This window comes from Anas platyrhynchos, chromosome 3 (assembly GCF_047663525.1).
Source record: "Anas platyrhynchos isolate ZD024472 breed Pekin duck chromosome 3, IASCAAS_PekinDuck_T2T, whole genome shotgun sequence".
NCBI lineage: Eukaryota > Metazoa > Chordata > Aves > Anseriformes > Anatidae > Anas > Anas platyrhynchos.
In genome coordinates, this window is record NC_092589.1 from 56509000 (window position 1) to 56527583 (window position 18584).

The window sequence follows — 18584 nt, forward strand, 5'->3', positions numbered from 1 at the left end:
AAGGGCAGCACTCCTGAGCCGTATTGCCATGTGAACTTGTCAGAGATGTGGGATTGTTTTGGCCTTCAGGTGTGATAAATGTGTATAATTACTTTCCAATGTTGTCTTAACCTTTGCTTGCACTCATAGTGGCAACATGAAGAGATTACTTGTGTGTAGTTCATTAAAAACAGATTCCTCTTCTTTGCTGTGTTTGTTGTGATTTGCTCTTCCTGTAGTCATTTTAGGTTTATCTGTCTACAAAATAATAACTAGAGGATGGTTGTTTCATTGATCTTCTGGATCTTCCAGTTTTTGGGTTGTGTTAAGGGGGACCAAGAGGAAAACTGGAAAACAAGTATATCTATGTCCTTCTCCCCCACCCCGCAGAGACACTTGCGTGTATTACTCATTGTAGAAGTTCTAGTGGAGAAGTATTTGATTCTTGGTGGGGCACAGCTTTGCTTTTCTCCTCTTCCCCTTTTTAATTATGTACTTTCTGTTTTGAGTGGAAAATTGTCTTTCTGATGTCTTCCTGCAGCTGAAATCATACAGTATGCAGAGCCTTTAAGACGAGGAAAATTAAAACTTTTGTTAAATCTCTTCCAATATATGCCTCTTCATTCACTGGATTTTCCTTCATCATAGGCTGATGTTGAACTTGGGTCTTTGTTCTTGATTGTTCCTCGCATTTGTGCAACTGACTTATTTTGCTTAAAGTTTTATTAAAGCCCAGATAGTAGACTTCCTATTTGAAAATACGGGAAGCTTGTTTGCCAGTCACCTCTCAGATTTTAATACTAATATAAGGCAGATTTTAGTATTGTGTATTCATACATTTTATAGTTGCATCTTTCTTAAATGGATATTTAAAACACGTAACAAGGGTTGTGTTTTGATACGCTTTTGTCGTGTAAAACCGTTGGCTGAGGAGTCCTTGTACATGTTCATACAAATGATGGCATTATCTAGGAATGGATTATCTTTTCCCCAGTTGCGTCCTCATGCCAGCTGTGTCATTGTATTAGAGTGAATACTTGTGATTATCTCCAGCGATAAATTTGTAACTTGGTGCCTGACCTAGAGCTGAGAGCTCCATGCCCATCTTTCTTGGAATGTCGGTAGCTGATTGTCAGCTGTCTTTATTATGAGGTTTCAAGGCTTTGGTATTAATAAGAGGCTGCTTTTTTTAATACAGAGACAGCAGCTTTGGCTGCAGATCAATGAATAAACAAAGAGTTATTGTATTCAGCAGCTCTAGGAGTTTGAGGGCAAGCCTATTGGAGAGTGTTGAGTTCATGTTGTTTTGTTACAGGCGCAAATGATGTAGCATTAGTTGTTGGGATGCACTGTGGCTTATAGTCACTTTAAATTGGTGCATTTGCTGTTGTCAGCCAAGCCAATGCTTCTTTCAATTTTTTTTTGAACAAACAGAAAAGCACACTTTCTCTCTGAAGAGTAGTTGTATCTCATGTGACCACTCTTGTCTTACAGTGAATTGCTCCGTCTTCCTCGTGTCAGGGCGCTATCATCATGCCTGAGTCCCACTGTGACCTTTGTAAAGTATCTCCCACTCTTCCCTGCCCCAGGACGTCAGTGGTGGGGTTCTTTGTGGCATTGTTAAACAGCAAGTTTTGTTTTGGGACTGTGACCAGGATTGTTCATATTTGTAAATACCTTTGAAATTTTCAGATAAAGATTTTGGTATTAGAAGTGTAATATATGATGATAACTTAGTATGTATAATACATAATGTAAAAGGAAGAGCCAATGTATCTTGGTCAGACAGCTGCTAAAGTTATCCTAGTGTGCACCTTGCCTGAGATCCGAGAGGAGGTGAGATATCAGGGAGAGCACTGGTTAAATAGCAAGAGAAAGTAGTAATTTTTTTCTCTTCTTTTAGAAGAGGCAAAATTGAGTCTCCAGATACTCTGGGGAGAAGGTGATTTGTTTGGTTCCTTTGGCTAGTAGAAGCAGTAGTGAAGCAGTAGTGTTACTGAGTTTACAAGTGGGTGTAAATATTTTCCACCGCTTATAGCGGGGATGCTGAGTTCATGTCTTCTTTTACACAAAACATCGAAAAGAGGAGCAGGTAATAGAAAAAGTTTGCCGGTTACTATCTGTAGGCAGGGTAGACTTTTCTGCATCTTACCTTAATGGTGGGACTGTCAGTGTAAAGACTGGGAGTAAAATCTTGGCCCTATTGAAATCATTAGCAAACCTTCCGTTGGGTGCTTTAATGTGCTCACAAGGCACATAATAGGCGAGGACTCTTATGAAATGCTCTGTTCTTACAAAGCCTGGTACATGTGCAAATGAATCTGATACTGACATAAGATAGGCACTATAATAAAGGGGTTATAAATTATAATATTATTGCAGACTGAAGCAAAGAACAAGACTGAGGTATTTTGAGGAACTGCAGATCTATGCAAAGTTTAAATGAAATGCAGCAAGTTGAAAAGGAGGAGCAGAGGCAGAAGTAAAATGCGGAATCCACTCAGGCTTGCCTGGCAGAATATGGCAGTAAAAACTAGGATATGCAAACTAAATTGGCAAAAATGTGTGTATTCCTGTAAAGGAAGGGTAATGAATGGGTACTGATAACTGCAATGACACTAAAATAAAACCAAAAAGTAATTAAAACTTTCTAATATAGTGTGTGATAGAATGAAGTAAAGGCATGGAAGATGTGAGAATGCACACAGCATCCATCCACGATAATACACGTCCACTGGGATTTAGAAAAATACAGTGCAGTTATACCAACACTATCACCTCTGCGAAGTGTTAGAGCGGGTGTGGAGGGGTTGGTTGTCGATCCCTACAACATGCAGAGGTTGATACTTGTCATACTGACCCTGCCACCCAAAACTTGTCTTTGAACATTGTTGGAACTAATGTTAGAAAAAAGTTATTTGAACTTTTAAATGTTAAAGGAACCTTCAGATAGGATGATAACACACTTCTTAGCTTTTCAGAACATTGTGGATGAAACTTTCTATAAAAATAAAACTTTTAAAGAGTGCTAAAGCTGAAAATTGGGCATGCATTAAAGTTAGAAAAAGTTATAATTAAACTTTCACCTCCACTGTACAGGACACCCAGTACTCAGGGAGCAGCTGTTTTCTGCTGTTAAGTGTATGGCTCCAGGTCTTTCTTATCATGCACTGTGCTGAAGACAATTTCTTTTCTTTTTTTAAGAGTTTTCTATGGTATTGATCACAGTCATATTAAATTCTAAAATCACCTCTCTAGCGAAGAAGTAATGATTTTCTTTTTCATTTTTACAGTTGGGAAACTGAGGCACTACTAAAGGAAGCTTGAGTAGCCTGTTTATGATGGCTGTAGGTCAAATTTTCTGCAACATACAGCTCTTCGAAAGCACATCTCATCAAATTCAAAAGCTGCTGCAGTTGTATGAAGCATTTCTGCAAATTAAATTGCATGACTCCAAGTGAGGAAATGAGGGATGCATTAAACTGTTACATTTTGAAAATTTATTGTTTTAATAATTTATTCAACATTAGGTAAAAACTGTGGCAGATGGAGGGGTAGTATCCACTTTTGGCTGAGCAGCTTACGACCACCCTAATCAGCTTTCCTCATCCCACTGCGTCCTGCTTTGTTTGCTACCCATCTTCTCACTTGTATAATAAATGTTGGTCCTGTAGCATGCAGCAGCCCCCGTCCCTGCGCTGCTGCTGACCCATCCCTAGAGCAGTGACCATCTTCCGTGAAGGAAACACGAGAAATACCGAGGGAAAACTTGTTCCCAATAGTTCCTAACTCAGTATGCAACTCTGCAGTGATAGTGTTTCCTAAAGCTGGGGAGGGAGGTGGTCTTGTGGGTTACTTGGCTTTGTTAAGCCATGCAGAAATATGTTGACAGCCACTGGTAGGTGGCTGTCAAGTCCTCACCTGTACTTGCAGCACACAGACAGTCATGAGTTCATCTGGATGGAGTCAGTGATAGCAGTGGTAGGTTGCCACCCTCCATAGGGACCGACCAGTGCGTGGGATGAGATGTGCATCCTCGCTGGGTTTTGTGTAGGAGCTCTTTGATGCTAGGAGATTGCTGAGACTTCACTTATTCTTAGTTTTCATCCCAGGTTTTGTTTTTTTCTTGTGGTATTGACAATAAAGTGTTCTCAGCTGTGTTTCTGGCCTCTTTATGTGTGAGTGTGCTTCAGGTGGGTGCACTGCTGAATTAGGCTTAGTGCCTCCCTCAGGACCAGCTGCCTCCTTGTGCTCCTCAGAAAAAAGTAGGGCTAAGATGGGCCATCCTTCTCTGACACGGCTTTGGATCACATTACTTAATGCCACAGTCTTACTTCTCCAGTCCTAAACATGGTCAGAGGACTTTACTGTGCTTCTGCTTACTGTTTCCCTGAGGTCTTGGAGAGTGGAGAGAGCAATCAGCACTGACAAGCACGAGTGGGTCTCTCTGGCTTGTCCCAGCCATTTATCTGATCCTAGCTACTGCTTTCATCTTCAGTATCTCCAGTCTTTGATCGTGGTGCATTGCTTGCAATGTACACAGTAAATTCTCAGTGTGCCCAGGTCCCCCCTTGCCTGTGTCCCTTGTTATCCATATGCAGTGTCCACAGCCCCTTTGGTTTCAGCGCTGTGTGGGTCACCTACAGCCCCCAGCGCCTGGAGGTCCAGCAGCAGCTCGGGCTCTTCAGGCCTCCTCCTTTCTGAGCCTTCACATCACACAAGGGCAAGAGGGGCAGCTCTCCTGGAGAGCACAAGGAGAAGCAGGAGCTGAAGAGGCACCAGGTTAGGGAGAAGAAAGCAGGGAAGAAGGAAATGTCAGGGAGGCTTACCCTCCAAACCAACTAATGAACAGACAGGAGACCTCTACCACTTGGAGGTCACTTGTCCACTGGACAGAGACACTTCAGCCTGTATCCATTTAACCTCCTGACCTTGTTTCCTCTTTCCTTCTGCTCTTCCTGTCCCAGTTCTCTCTCCTCTGCTTTTTTAAACTCACTGTCCTTTCTTTGGCAAACTTCAGGCCACCTTCTTATACCTTGCATCTCCTTTTATCTGGTCTTGCTTTGTTGTGTGCACCTCACGCTCTCTGGTTTCTTCCTCCTCCCCTAAGAATCAGGTGAAAATCAGGGGTTCATAGGGGTACATGTTTTATATTTCCTTAAAATCCATTGTCACCCCAGCAAATTAAAATTGTCTACCCCAAACCATGATATTCAAGAGGTATTTTTAAGTATTTTATGTAAGAACATAAGCGATGTATTCTTCTGTGACCTCATTCTAAGACATAGCTGAACTGTTTCAGCTGAATTTTCCAGAGAATTTCAGCCTCAGGCATACATATGGCCTGGAAAATTTCAGCCTAAATACTTGAAGTTTGGCAAAGTCTATACCCACCTGAAAATAGTCTTCATAATGGAAATAAAGTGTTGGACTATTTTAGCTGTAATTATCTGTATTGTTTATGGTACTACTTAAGTATTGGAGGGGGAGTGGAAAATATTACATTCAAAATTAATTAAAATTAAATTTGACTTAATTTGTTATAGGAATTGAGACCTGGAAACAATACACTGAAACAGAGGATGGGGGCAATCAGCAGGGGAGTTGGGCTTCATAAGAATCTCATGAAGGAAACCCAAAACTTGCTTTAAACAAGGACTTATATTTGAGGAGAGGCATACAACAGGTGGTACCCAGAATGAACATGGAAACACTGAAATAAACACAGAGAAACTATCTTGGTCTACAGAAGGGTAATTTAAGTTGTCCCTTGGGAACATGTCAGAAGGTATCTCCAGTTCATCCGCTAAACTTTTACGTCTGTCTGCTCTTATTTAAAAGTTTGAGATGCACAATGGCCTAATAAAAATAAAATAATAAAAAAAATGTGTTGGTAGAGGTCAGGCGGCCTACAGTGTTTGGGGAACCATGGAATTTGAAAAGTATGAAATATAAATACTATGTTACCCAGAGACATTTAGTGGTGAAAAATAGAAAGTTCTGATCTGGCCACAAAAAAAAGGCAAATAATAAAGTGGATAATTGCTGAGTAATGCTTACCCCAAATTAGAAGTGAATGTGCAATTCTCTATGGTGGAAAACTAAAAAGGGTGGGTGCAATCCACTTCTGAAGTGCATAGAGGTGTCATGTGAGAATGAGGTTATAATTTCCACGTTTTGCAGGTGTAATATGGCAACATTTGAGATAGATATACTATATTTGGTTTGGGTCACATTCCTAGCAAACAGGTGTTGGTAGAGGTAGGGCAAGCTGGAGAAAACAGGGAGAAGGTTTGAGTTACTCCCTTGCAAGGAATAAGTAGTAAGAACAACATATAACTGTTAAGCAGTGGCTAGTTTACAGGGGAAATACCTGTCTGTGTTATTGGGTTATTGGGGGAAGGGGGGAAACACAGTGTTTTAGTAGTACAAACAGCAATAATGAAAAGAAACAGGGATGGGAGTGAGAAAGTAATTTATTGTCATAGTAACTATTACATCAGAACATAGCAGCCGAAAAGGCCTTGCAGAAGTCACATTACATTGGAAGTCTTTAAAATAAAGCTGGTCAGCAGTGCACTGTTGGAAAAAATGTACAAAATACGCCATAGGAAGGAATCCTGCTACCGGAGGGAAGGCAGACTGGTTGGATGAATTAATACACCTCTTTCTGGGGAGGGAAGGGAGGAAATCTCATTAAGATGAAACTGTGGTAGGCTTTTAAAAAGGAGAAAAAAAAAACAAACAACAAAAACAGTTTTCTTGGTTGAATACAACTGTTTGGCACTCAGGAATTAAAAAATGGGTGTCATATTAACAATGCAGTGCTGCTGCACTTGACAAAAGTGTATTTTTTTCTGGTTCAGTTAGTCCTCAGTAATCAAATGTGAGAGTAATGCCATACAATGGTTGACACCCGTCCTGAAGCTGTTATGGTGTTGGTAAGTCCTGCCAAGAAGTCTAAAAATAAAACTTCCACCCCTCGCTTCCCATCCCCCTCCATCACTGATTTCAGTTTGGATTTTCTGAGGTCTGTTAAGGAGGCAAATAAATGTCTATGTAAATTTTGGGTTATGACTTGCATTATCATCTGGAACCTTACTAATGCATGTGATAGTGACGTGAAGGCTGTGAAGCATTGCACTTTTTTGGAAACTTCCTTTTCTTTACACTTGTCCCTTTTTTCAAGGAAAGAAAATAGACGTTTTCTCAAGGTTGAATGGTTTCCCATTACATGTATCTCTCTTGATAGACATGATTTGATGTATGTTTACATGTTGAAGTCAATGTTGCTAATCAGTTTACAACAGCATACTTAATTATTTCTTAAGCTGGGATTTATTGGGTAATTATCATACCTGTCTTTGTAGGTGAGAGACAATGTCTAAACTTGAGTGCAAAGTTCATTTTATTTATTTATATTTGAATGTAAGTCCCAAACTCACCATTCAGAAACTCACCCAACTAATTGTGGTACTTTGCCTGTTTGTATGCCATGTTGATTTTTCATCTTTTTGGGAGAAAGGGATAAAGTATTGAGCAAATGCCTGTATGACCTGTCTGTGGTGAGCGTGGCTGTGCTGACCCATTTCTTCCAGTACCTCTAAACCCATTCTTTGCTTGTGTTCACTAACAGGGCAGTCCGATGGATCCAATGGTGATGAAGAGACCTCAGTTGTACGGCATGGGCAATAACCCTCACTCTCAGACGCAGCAGAGCAGCCCCTACCCTGGGCAGTCCTATGGCCCTCCCGGCCCCCAGCGCTACCCCGTGGGAATGCAGGGACGAGCCCCGGCCGCCATGGGAGGAATGCAGTATCCGCAGCAGCAGGTTTGTGGAGAGTTTCACTCTCTTGTGTGGGTTTCCCTTCTCTCCGGCGTTGTGGCAGTGCAGTGGGTGCAAGGGAAAAATTCAGAGATAAGTTCGTCTCTTCCAGAAGGAGGGTGAAGGACTGTTTCAAAAGGAAATACCTCGTGTTGACAGCATAAATGTTTTCTGAAACTGTGTACAGTCAGAAAAGAGGTTAGTTTGTTGCTGGTGTCTTCTTGGAGAGGGAAATAGGTCAAACATAATCAGTTTTCTTTCTCGGTTGACATCACTTAGCCTTGTGTATTTCCTTAATTTATTTTTTTTTAATTCTTTCTTTCTGGCTCACGACTTATTTATCTAAAAGATGAAAACCTAGAGCTGGTGTCTGCACAGCAACACTAGTGTTGTCCAGTACATGCAAATGTGTTAGGTATTTCTATCAGCTGTTCTTTTTTCTCCCCCATCCTCCTTTTGTAAGAGTTTTCTGTAACTTTTGTTAATTTTTTCCCCTCAATAACTCCTTCAAAAGTTAGGCTAATTTTTTGGTATCAAGGAACATGCAAGAATCTCCTTTAATCTGCTTGGATTTCACTGTTGATGATGCTTTTGTGCATTTTTTCCTGCACTTTTAAGAGAAAGGTAATTACAGTGCCCATACCATACATATTAAGGAAGATACAGTATTTTTCCAGAGTGGGACTGAAACAAATTTATCTAGAAGTTATGTTGGCAAATTTTTCTTAGATCTTTTTTTTTTTTTTTTTTTAGGATTGCGAGTGTAGGCAAAAGGAGCTCTGAGCTCTTTACTATGTTGTGAGCATAGCAAGCTAATAAGTTGATGATTAATGGGAAGCAGCATTTTGTTTTGTGCAACTGACTAGTTGCAGATCAGTTTCTTTTTACGTCATTTACTGTTAAATGTAGAGAAGAAAAGAAGATTATGGACTCCCAGACAGGTGCTTGGCTAGTTCCAGTTATTTCTGCTAATTCTGTCTGCTGGTACAGGGTGTTCATCAGATGCTCAGTGAGCTAGAAATTTTCAAATACACTAGTTGAGTGAATATTACCTTTATCAACAGTTCTCATTTTTGTTCTTTTCTGTTGTTAAATAGGTATCTAGCTGTAAGGAAGAGGTTATTTCATTTAGAAATATCAAACAATAGACGTGGTTTTCACTTCAGACAGCGTGGCGTTTTGTCAGTCATAAAGGAGGAGAAACTGGTAAAAGGAGGCCGTAGCCAAACTAAAGTTATTAAAACATATTTTTAATTTAAAAATGAGTTATTCTGCGTTATGTGGAGATGAGTGTTGAATTTTCACTTCATTTGCTAATTGCTTGCTAATTGTAAATTATCCGTCAGCAGGCAGTGACCTGGCACAGCGATTGGCTGCGGGCCCTATCTGTCTTCTAACGGCATTAATGTAATTGGCCGAGCAGCAGCACGGTTCTGAGCACTAATGCTCTTCGGGGGGAAAAAGCGAGAGGATAATTATGACATTGAATTTTTATTGAACGGACATCACCACCTAGGCATGGTTTTGTTTTGGACAGCCTCCAAAGCTTCGCGTGTTTGGTTTGTGAACCTCTAATGATCTGAATCCAGTTCTTTTCATATTGCTCGTATATTACCACCTTTCTACAAAGGATTAAAATGCAGGAATGCAGGTTTGTAAATTGAATTGCCAACTTACCAGCTGAGTGGTAAGTTGTCTTTGGCACAGGATGCCACAGTTTGATTCCTGGCTGGATTTTTACTCCTGTGACATGAATATTAAATAAGGAGAGCCTAGCTTTGCTTGTTAAAATTGGCTGCATAGCATGTGCCTACTTCTAGATATAATATATATAAAAAAAATAATCTTGCCAAAAGTTTCAGAAGATGAATCTCAGCACTTTCTGAAAATGGGAGTCCTTCACAGTGTCACATTGAATTAATGAAAACCACAAGACACTTCCGAAAGCTTGATCGGTTAAATCATCCTGGGCCTTTAGCATACACCTTCTTTGGTTTTAAGTATGGTGCAAAAAGGGCATTGGGTAGGTGGGTTATGAGGGTGGAAAGCCACACTGTAGGAAGGGAGGGAAGCATTTCTGAGGGAGGTTGTTCTTATTTTAAGTTATAGCTCGCTGTTTCCCAGAGATAGCTGAGGGTGTCAGTTCCGTTTCCGTGGATGGAACGAGCAGGCTTTTTGTTAGGCTGTAAAGATATTTGAATCTTGAAGACCTTGAAATGTTAAGTCTAGATCTTTGTCAGTCAGAGCTGTGGCTTGAGGTGGGAGCTATGGGACTTGACAGATTTTAACTTGCAGGCTCTGCTATAGGATGCTGCAAGTGCAGAAACAGATGGAAAAACATCACCCTAATGATCGACCTGAAATTAATGAAAATGAAGGTAACTGCCTAGATGTAGGTAGCTGGTGGGGTCATGGTGCAGCAGGGAATAGTGTATTCCTATTGGAAGCCTTCATTACAGCCTGCAAGCCAGAGGTGGAGGAGAGACACGTGGGAAGGGAGTCCTCTGACATCAGAAAGTTTAAAGAGTGGAAAAGATGAAACGTCATTCTGCCTACCTGCAGCGTGGGTGTTGAGCATAGTTTGCTAACCTGTTGAAAAAGTGGTCTCTACATAGTGCAGCAGACATCTTCTTCAGACTTCTGTTTGTTGTAGGCATGCTTGGTAATAAAAAATTTTGAAATAAAACCCCAAACTTCCTTAGAATTCTGTGTGGAAATGGTCAGGATGATGAAGGAAGTGCAGAAAGTACGGGTTGGATATGTTCTGTGAAATGGCTACAGCACTTTGTCTGATAGTAAGGGCATGTCCAGTTAATTCAGTATGGGTCAAGTAAATACGTAAAGAATTTTGGACTGATTTCAGTAAAATTGTCTTCATGGGTTAGAATATTAAAGATCAAATGAGTTTATAAAGTGTACCTGCATAAAAAGGGAAATATAAGAGAGGAAGATATTACTAGAAGCATCATATGCTTTATTTGTAGGGTTGCAGACTCGATAGTTCATCTCTCTTTTGGCAGTAGGCAATAGATGTGGTTGATGAATTACTTAACAAAGATGGTTTCTTAATGTTGTTAGGAAGCTTAGGTTTTCTTTGTTTTCCCTCCATTCAGTGGGAGGAGAGGGAAAGGAGGCAAGGCAAACCCAGCAGCAAGTTCACCTGTGTCTAGGTTGTGAGTTTTCAACATGACTGAAACACAAGTTGCAGCAAGGCCAGTGTTTGCATCCCAGGGTTTTACAATGCTGGTCTTGCATGTGAATCTTAATACTGCTACTTCATGTACTCTCCCTTCTGGTTTGCATAGGAGGAATGCAATTTGGGGATTACTAGCACTCCTTTCCCAGGGCATCAGGGAGATAACCGTATGTATGTGAAAACAGAAAACAACCACATACTTTCAGTTTAACTTTCACTTTCTGAGCTCTCAGATCACAGAACCACAGAAGGGTTTGGGTTGGAAGGCACCTTACAGCCCACCCAGTGCCACCCCCTGCCATGGGCAGGGACACCTCCCACCAGACCAGGTTCCCACAGCCCCATCCAGCCTGGCCTTGAGCACCTCCAGGGATGGGGCATCCACAGATCCTCTGGGCAGCCTGTGCCAGGGCCTCACCGCCCTCACAGTGAAGAATTTCCTCCTAACCTCTAATCTAAATCCCCTCGTTTTAGTTTGGAGCCATTCCCCCTTGTCCCGTCATTGTATGCCCAAGCAAAAAGTTGCTCTTCACCTTTTTTATAAGATCCCTTTAAGTATTGAAAATATGCTATAAGGTCACTCCGGAGCCTTCTCTTCTTCAGGCTGATAGCCCCAGCTTTCTCAGACTTTCTTCAGATACATCTTGGAATTGCAAAGAGTGATGTCAAAATTAAGAAGACTAATATGCAGGGATACTTAGCAACTTCATACTTCAGGCATAGTTTTGCAATGTATTTCACTGTAGGGTGAATATTTAAGATCCGATTAAAAAAAAAAAAACATTCTTTTTGTTTAGCTACTTATTCCCCCTCCCCACCTTTTGGACCTTCACCAAGTTGGTTGTGACACCCTAACCAGTTTTCCAATTTTGATTCCGATGCCCTTTCAAGGTGTTTTCTGTGCTCTGTGCTGTGGGAAGTGTTCTGATACTTTGTAAAAACATTTACATTAAAACTGAGAGTACCTACTAAAAGAAGGTTTTTCTGTCCTTGTCTGATGTTGCGTTTCCAGGTTAATAGCATGTAATACTTTAGTTTGTGCTGAATTTCATTAAGCTTAAAAATCAGCTCCTTGTAATATGCTGTTTGTGTAGGTTTTGGAAGTTTGTAGCAAAGTCTGAAGGCCTGGATTTACGAGTATGTTTGAAAGAATTGAATGGTATGATGTGGCTGTTTAATCAGATGATCATTGCCTAATTGATTTTTTTAGGATGCATTAAAAATTCTTGTGTACTTGATGGACTGGAACAACAACTCATTGTGTAAATAGGATCATGTTGCTATAACGCATGGTAAATTCCTTTATGAAGGAGAGTTGCATGGATGTGTACAATAGCCATTTCTAATAGCTGTTTAAAGTGCAGTATTTCAGTACTTTTTCACTTCAGTACTCATCATGCACTCATCTCAGAGCCTTGAGCCTGCTAGCACTAATTCAGTTACGAGATTTGAGCCTGTCCTTTCTTTTTCACTAGATAAATATTGTAGGATACAACTGTGCTAGTCACTTGTCCCTTTCACGTTTCTTGTATTCTTGATTTGCAGAACGCAGAAATGAACCTTGTCAATGTCCCCAGTTTTAAAAGTGGAACTGTAAATATTCAGAGAAATATTTTTTCTCTATCTTTTTTTTTTTTTTTTTGTACAGATTTTTTGAGTATTAAGTAAGGAAAATTTGCTTGTTTTTTGTTTGTTTTTGAGGTCTTATGTGACAGATTTCAGCTAGGAGTAACTTTTTTTTAAAGGTGCAGAGAAGTTACAAAACCTCTGGGAATGTGCAGCAAGGATTTATTGTAATGGAAACTGCAAGTCAACCAGAACTATAGAAGCACCAATGTGATTACCTCATTTAGGAAAGGGTTTACAGTCCTCATATTGGGTAATGTCCCAGATTGGAAATGTCGAATTTACGCCAAGGAAATCAATTGGCTATTGGCTTGGCAGGTAGTTTTAAAGCTAGCAAGCGCAAATGTGTTTACTATTGGGTGTCTGCTTGTGTGTGTTATTTCTGAAATAATTTTAATTCTGGAAGGTTGAAATATGCAAAGAAATTGAGGCTGACTGTAAAGTTTTTTTCTGTGAACTATTAACTGAAATGTAGTGCATGTATACGGTGAATGCTAGTCAAGCGGTATGTTTGTTGTCTTGTGTGTGTGCAATTGCCTTCACCAGCTAGAGAATATTGAATAGATTGCAGTTTTTTGTGCTCCCAAGCAGCTTTTAGCACAGATGATGTTGTTATTGGTTAAGGGAGTAGATATACGAAATAAGCAGAGTTTTCATTTCTTAGCCTATTTATTTTGCAAGGGCAGAGAATGAATCAATATGATTGATTCTCAAAAAGAACTGGCGGAGGACAAAGCATTGAGACGTGTTGCCTTTTCGTAAAGACCGATAGATGCATTTCATACACGCACATAAAAAGAAATTGTGAAGCTTTGATCATTGCATGCTTCAAAATTTTTTTTTCCCCAGGATTTTTGCTTGATTTGCCTTGGGTGTGGTTTTTTGTTTGTTTTGCATTTTTCCTGGACATTTAGTTGGAGCTCTGATTAGCTCATGGGCCTTCTTTAGTAGTAAGCAGAGGTTGAAAATCTTAAAGATGAGTTTTTCTCAATTTTATCCTCCATTAAAAACATAATATATCGAATGAAAATAATTTCTCAGAATTCTTGATTTGAATGACGTGTCTGCTGTTCTGTCAAACCGCTGCAAACTGCCAGCAAAAAAGCTGTAGTTGAAATAAATAGAAGAAATACTTCCTGGAGAGCGTAAAGTTTGAGTCCTTCCTTTTATGAATCAGAAAAAGGGGACAAGAAGTCACAGCTATTTGTCTTTCTTGTAAGGTCATCTTTAAGAAAGGATCTTTTGATGGTCAAGTGTTAATAATTGCAAAGAAAAGTTGGTGCTCTTTGTCATGTAAAGGAATGGGTTTTTTAAATTTCAGATTTCAGAAAATGCTAAATAGTGTGCTTGTGCAGACTGTAGGAAAATGTTTAGTATGGTTCTTTCTTTTCGGTATACTAAGCCTCATTGACTAAATTGAAAAAAAGGCTGCTACTTTAGTTCATGGCAGGATAAGGCTTTATGTTGTATTGTCTCCGTTAGAATTATCCCTTTCATTGAGTGTAATTCACTCTATAGAGAGAGGTGAGCACAGATTACAGATAATCACAGAATCAAATTTGACATAAGTTTCAGGTCTTTATGGTAGCTTAGCTCTTCATCTTAATGCTGGTCATCTGAGATTGTTTACCGAAGGAAAATCCCTAAAGTAGTGGAATTGCATTATTATGGTAAATAGAAACATTTCAGTCGCTTCTATCATTTCTTTGAAACGGTGCTTAAAAAAAAAAGTAGGATGAAAAGGAAAAAGAACTGATTCTTCAACTGGTGATAGGCTGCTTGGAAATGAGACAGGGTTGATGTTTTTATCTGTTCACTTACTGATGTTCGGTAAATGCTAATTTTTATATCTGTCCTGGAGTAAGCAGCAGCTTACATTTGTATAGCAAGTGTATAAAAACCATCAACATACTATGCCAAATAACAAATTATTTTTGTTACTGCTAAATGATTGTACTTTGTGTTGAATACTTAATAGCTATAACCACATATGCAAAGCCCAGGGGTTGGTGCTTTGAAAACGGTGGCTGTTAAGGAAGCAGCAGTTATTCCGATATTGAGAACTTTGTTTAGGAGAAAAATTAGCCGTCAGCCCAAATTGGAGTTAGGTAGGAAATAGATTTTGGTGATCAGAAGTGAAGAACAGAGGGTCATTTGCTGCTTTGCTGGGAAGATAAAAAATCATTTACTTGTGAACAGCTCATTTTACATGGAAGCACAGGACGGGAGTTTATTTACATTTGAAGTTAAATAAGCATCATGCTTTAAGAAAACTGTGCTTCATTGCTCTATTCAACAGCTGCCATGCAGTGACTGTGCCAGGAAGGTTTTAAAGCGTAGGTAAGGAATAATGAATTATTACTCTTATTATTATATTTATAGTAGTTTTCTGTTAATAATATTCATCAAAGAATAACTGGCACTCCAAACTACCAAAATTACATCCAGACCCATTATGAACACATTAAGATTTTTGTAACCATACTTTCTGTAATGTCCCTGGGGGGCTGTTCAGTATATATATTTTTTTAATCTTCTTCTAAGTTTCTCAGAAGATACTATCAATTGCCCATAAATTTGAACTTGCTTAGAGGATGCAAGGGAGGCAATAGAATTTGCTTTTTTTAAAAAACAGGGAGTGTGTTTCCCACAGCTGAAAATAGGGCAAAAGATAAGAAAGTGAAACCTCCCTGAAGTTGATGGGAAATCTGCTGTGACTTCAGAGCCCATGATTTCACTCTATATATGTTTGGGGTTGTTGGGTGAATTGTCTTCAGCTGATAGCAACATATGCAGAATCGCCCCTTTAAGTCAGTTAAACAATTTCAGACTGAAACAGGTCAGTATCCTTCACTTTAGTGACTTTGGGACAGTCAGGTAGCTTTCTTCTTGGTAGGATAAACCTCTCAGAAATATCAGATATTTCAGGAACTTACAACCAGGCTCTCATTGTTACCAGCAGCTTTTTTTTTTTTTTTTAAATGTTAGAGTTAGCTTCAGCCTAAGTTATGTAAAAAGTAGTTTCACAGTAGTATTTTAAAAGTTGCAAGAAACGGAAAGCATTTTCCATGCCTTTTTTTTTTTAAAGTCAGTCTTAAATGACATGGATTCCATGCAGTGTAATCAAAGCGTGCTCAGTGACCTGCTTCAGTGCTGTATGTTTTATCACCTAAAACATTAAGCTTTTTTGTGGGGATAAATGAATTATAAAATCTCTTATAAAGAAAACAATTTTAAATACGTTTTAAACCACATTATCCTTAGGTCACTTTTTCTGAAACCAATTGTATTGCTCCTTATGACTATATTAACTGGAGGCATATAAAGATCCTAATGTAAATACTTTAATCTTCTGGTCATTTATTGTTTTTCAAGAACAATGAAAAAAAGGTTTGAGAACTTAAGGAATAATTTCAGTGTACAGCTCATTCAATTTTTGTAGGCTTTTATTTATATGTTACCTTGTGTGACCCCATTTTTGGGTGCCTCTCTCGTACTTATGCATTTTATTCATTGCTTTGCCTGGAATAGAACAAATGTGTTAAATGCTCGCATTCTAGCTGGTAAGTGTTTGATCTCTGCATCTTATAAAGCATTTTGGGGGCGGGGAAGAGGAGTGTGGAGGAAATCAGTGTCTGTTTTGTTTCTTTGTGTGCTCCATCCTTTTCTTTCTCTTCTGAATGTTGTCACTTACTGCTTTTTGCATTTGTGTGCTAAGAACAAACACAGAACAGGTAATGTAGTGACTGGACAATATTAAAAATCTTATTTGAATCTTATATTGAAATATGCCTTTGGGAAAGTGAGTGAATTTGGCTTTGTTGTATATGTCAAAGGGACAAATTGCTCTTGTTATTAGTATGTTTCACAAAGCAGTGATGGAGAGATTTCTGCTTATTTCTTGGCAAACTGTAATATAGCATGTCTTTTGAGACAAGAATCCAATCAAAATAAACAAGGTTTATATGGCCACTCAGGGAAGATGTTGTTTTAATTATAGAAGTGACATTACTTATCTTGACTCTATGTACACGTGTGTTTTACAGGCCCGATTGGCAAATGCATTGGCATAGGACAGGTTAGCAAAACTGCCTCGTTCTTTGCACTGGGTCACCTCTGTGCCTGAGCTGTTTTGCTCTGTGCATGTGGTCTTCAGTAAAAATAAGTAGGTGAGGATTGATGCCAAAAACACATTGAATCTGTGCATAGAGAAAGCAAGCGAGGTTCCTCAGAAAGCACCTCTGCTGCCTTGGAGCTCCTGTTCCCCCTTTTGAGAAGTGCCACTGCGTGTCTCTGTTCTTGTTCCTAGCTTTCTCATCTGTCAACATGAAATTTGGTGTCTTTCGTACTCTTCCAACTTACTGGAGAGTATTTAAAAGGACAGACACAAATTGACTGGTTTCTGTTTTTTTCATTGGTTTCATTTTATTGCTGGTTGGCAAAACTGAAGAGTATCAGAGGCCAAGATATCCCTCTACAGAGTTGGGAAGTGTGTACTTAATAGATTTATGGTCGTTTTATGTTTGGAAAGTTGTCCTAGGAAGGAAGCTATTATTTTAACTTCAGCCTTAAGTTCTGCAGAAAGTGATACTTCAGGCTTTGTGCTCACCAAGGAGAAAGTCATATCTGATGTTAGAGAGCAGGCAGGTGGGTTTTCAGCCGTCCAAGGTGATGCTGTGAAAAAAAAATCCCATGTATCCTTCTCAAATTGAAGATTAAGGTTTATGACCTGAGTAAATGTTGAAGAGTAGATTCAGAAAATGCCAAGACTGTGAGGATACTTGGCCTTTCTTTTTCGATTTTTTTTTTACATTACAGGAAAAAGAATGTTTTCTAACATTGCTTTAGGCCTATAACTCAGGGGTTACAAGAGGAATATAACCATAAAAAGTAATTGAAGAATATCCAGGGAAATATTATATATACTTGTGTTGGCTTTTCTTTGTTCTTTCTTGTCATCTCATTTTTGTCCTTCACATATATAAGTAACTAAAAATATGTTCTTATTCTTGGCATGCATTATGATCCTGTATGGCAAAATAAAAACCTGACTAAATATCACAGCCCCGTGTACGTACATATGAGTTGCTCTGTTTTTACTGGAGTTCTTGCAAACAAATCTAAAGCAACTCAAACTTCTGCATTCTGTAAAACTGGTTTAAAAAAAATAGCCCAAAGGATAAAAATTAGTTATTAAGGAACCTTGTTGTAAGCCTGTTTATAAGAATGTGGAAAGATGCACACTGCATGTAGTGTTTTACTTAGTGCAGAAAACAAGTTTTTACTTGAAGAGATTGTGTCTACATATAAGAAATACTTAAGTATTCAACTTGCATCCCTAGGTTAGAAATGACTGTGCCCTGAATCCTTGCATGTGGTAAATTTGTGTCCTCAAGATTCTTACATATATTTGCTGAAAGCAGGGACAAAAAATTTGGCACTTGTTAATCCTGTAGTAATAAAATGCTATAAATTTATTGCATTGTGTTTTTCTTATGTACTTTGTATTGTCTCAGATGCAAAATTTCACTAGATATTTCTGAAAATGCCAAACAGCCTCTGAAAAGGGGGGTGCTAGGTCTTAAATGGCAGAGTTTGGTAAAAATGGAAAGGAGAAGACCACCAGCAGGTAAGCAGTATCAGCAGCGCTATCGCTGATCATGTAAGGAGTGATCACCCGCTCCGTGCATGTCAATAAAAACGCAGGAGAGCACCTTTCTTGACATGGGGGTTGCTGAAACATCAGTGCTGTCTCTTTTTGTAATACTCCTGTGGATGTTTTTGCACAAAGTGGTATCTGTCAGAGCTTGAAATGCTCTTGCACAGTTCCCTTTGAACAGGTAGCTCAGGACAAGTTCTAGCACATAGTTACCTGACATGGGGCCGCCTACTGCGGGGAAGGAATGTCTTGCTTACATGCATCCGAGCTGATGTGCTCAGAACTTTGCCAGTCACTTT

General features: G+C 39.2%; 1 protein-coding gene across 7 annotated transcripts in view; it reads left to right on the forward strand.

Annotated features, from left to right (window-relative positions):
- The window catches only part of ARID1B (AT-rich interaction domain 1B), a 321285-nt gene that overhangs the window by 24694 nt on the left and 278007 nt on the right, over positions 1–18584 (forward strand). For all 7 annotated transcript variants that reach the window (XM_027454398.3, XM_072035944.1, XM_072035942.1 and 4 more), the window contains exon 2: positions 7616–7810. In XM_027454398.3, coding sequence (XP_027310199.3) covers positions 7616–7810 — 195 coding nt within the window. The remainder of the gene's footprint in view (positions 1–7615; positions 7811–18584) is intronic.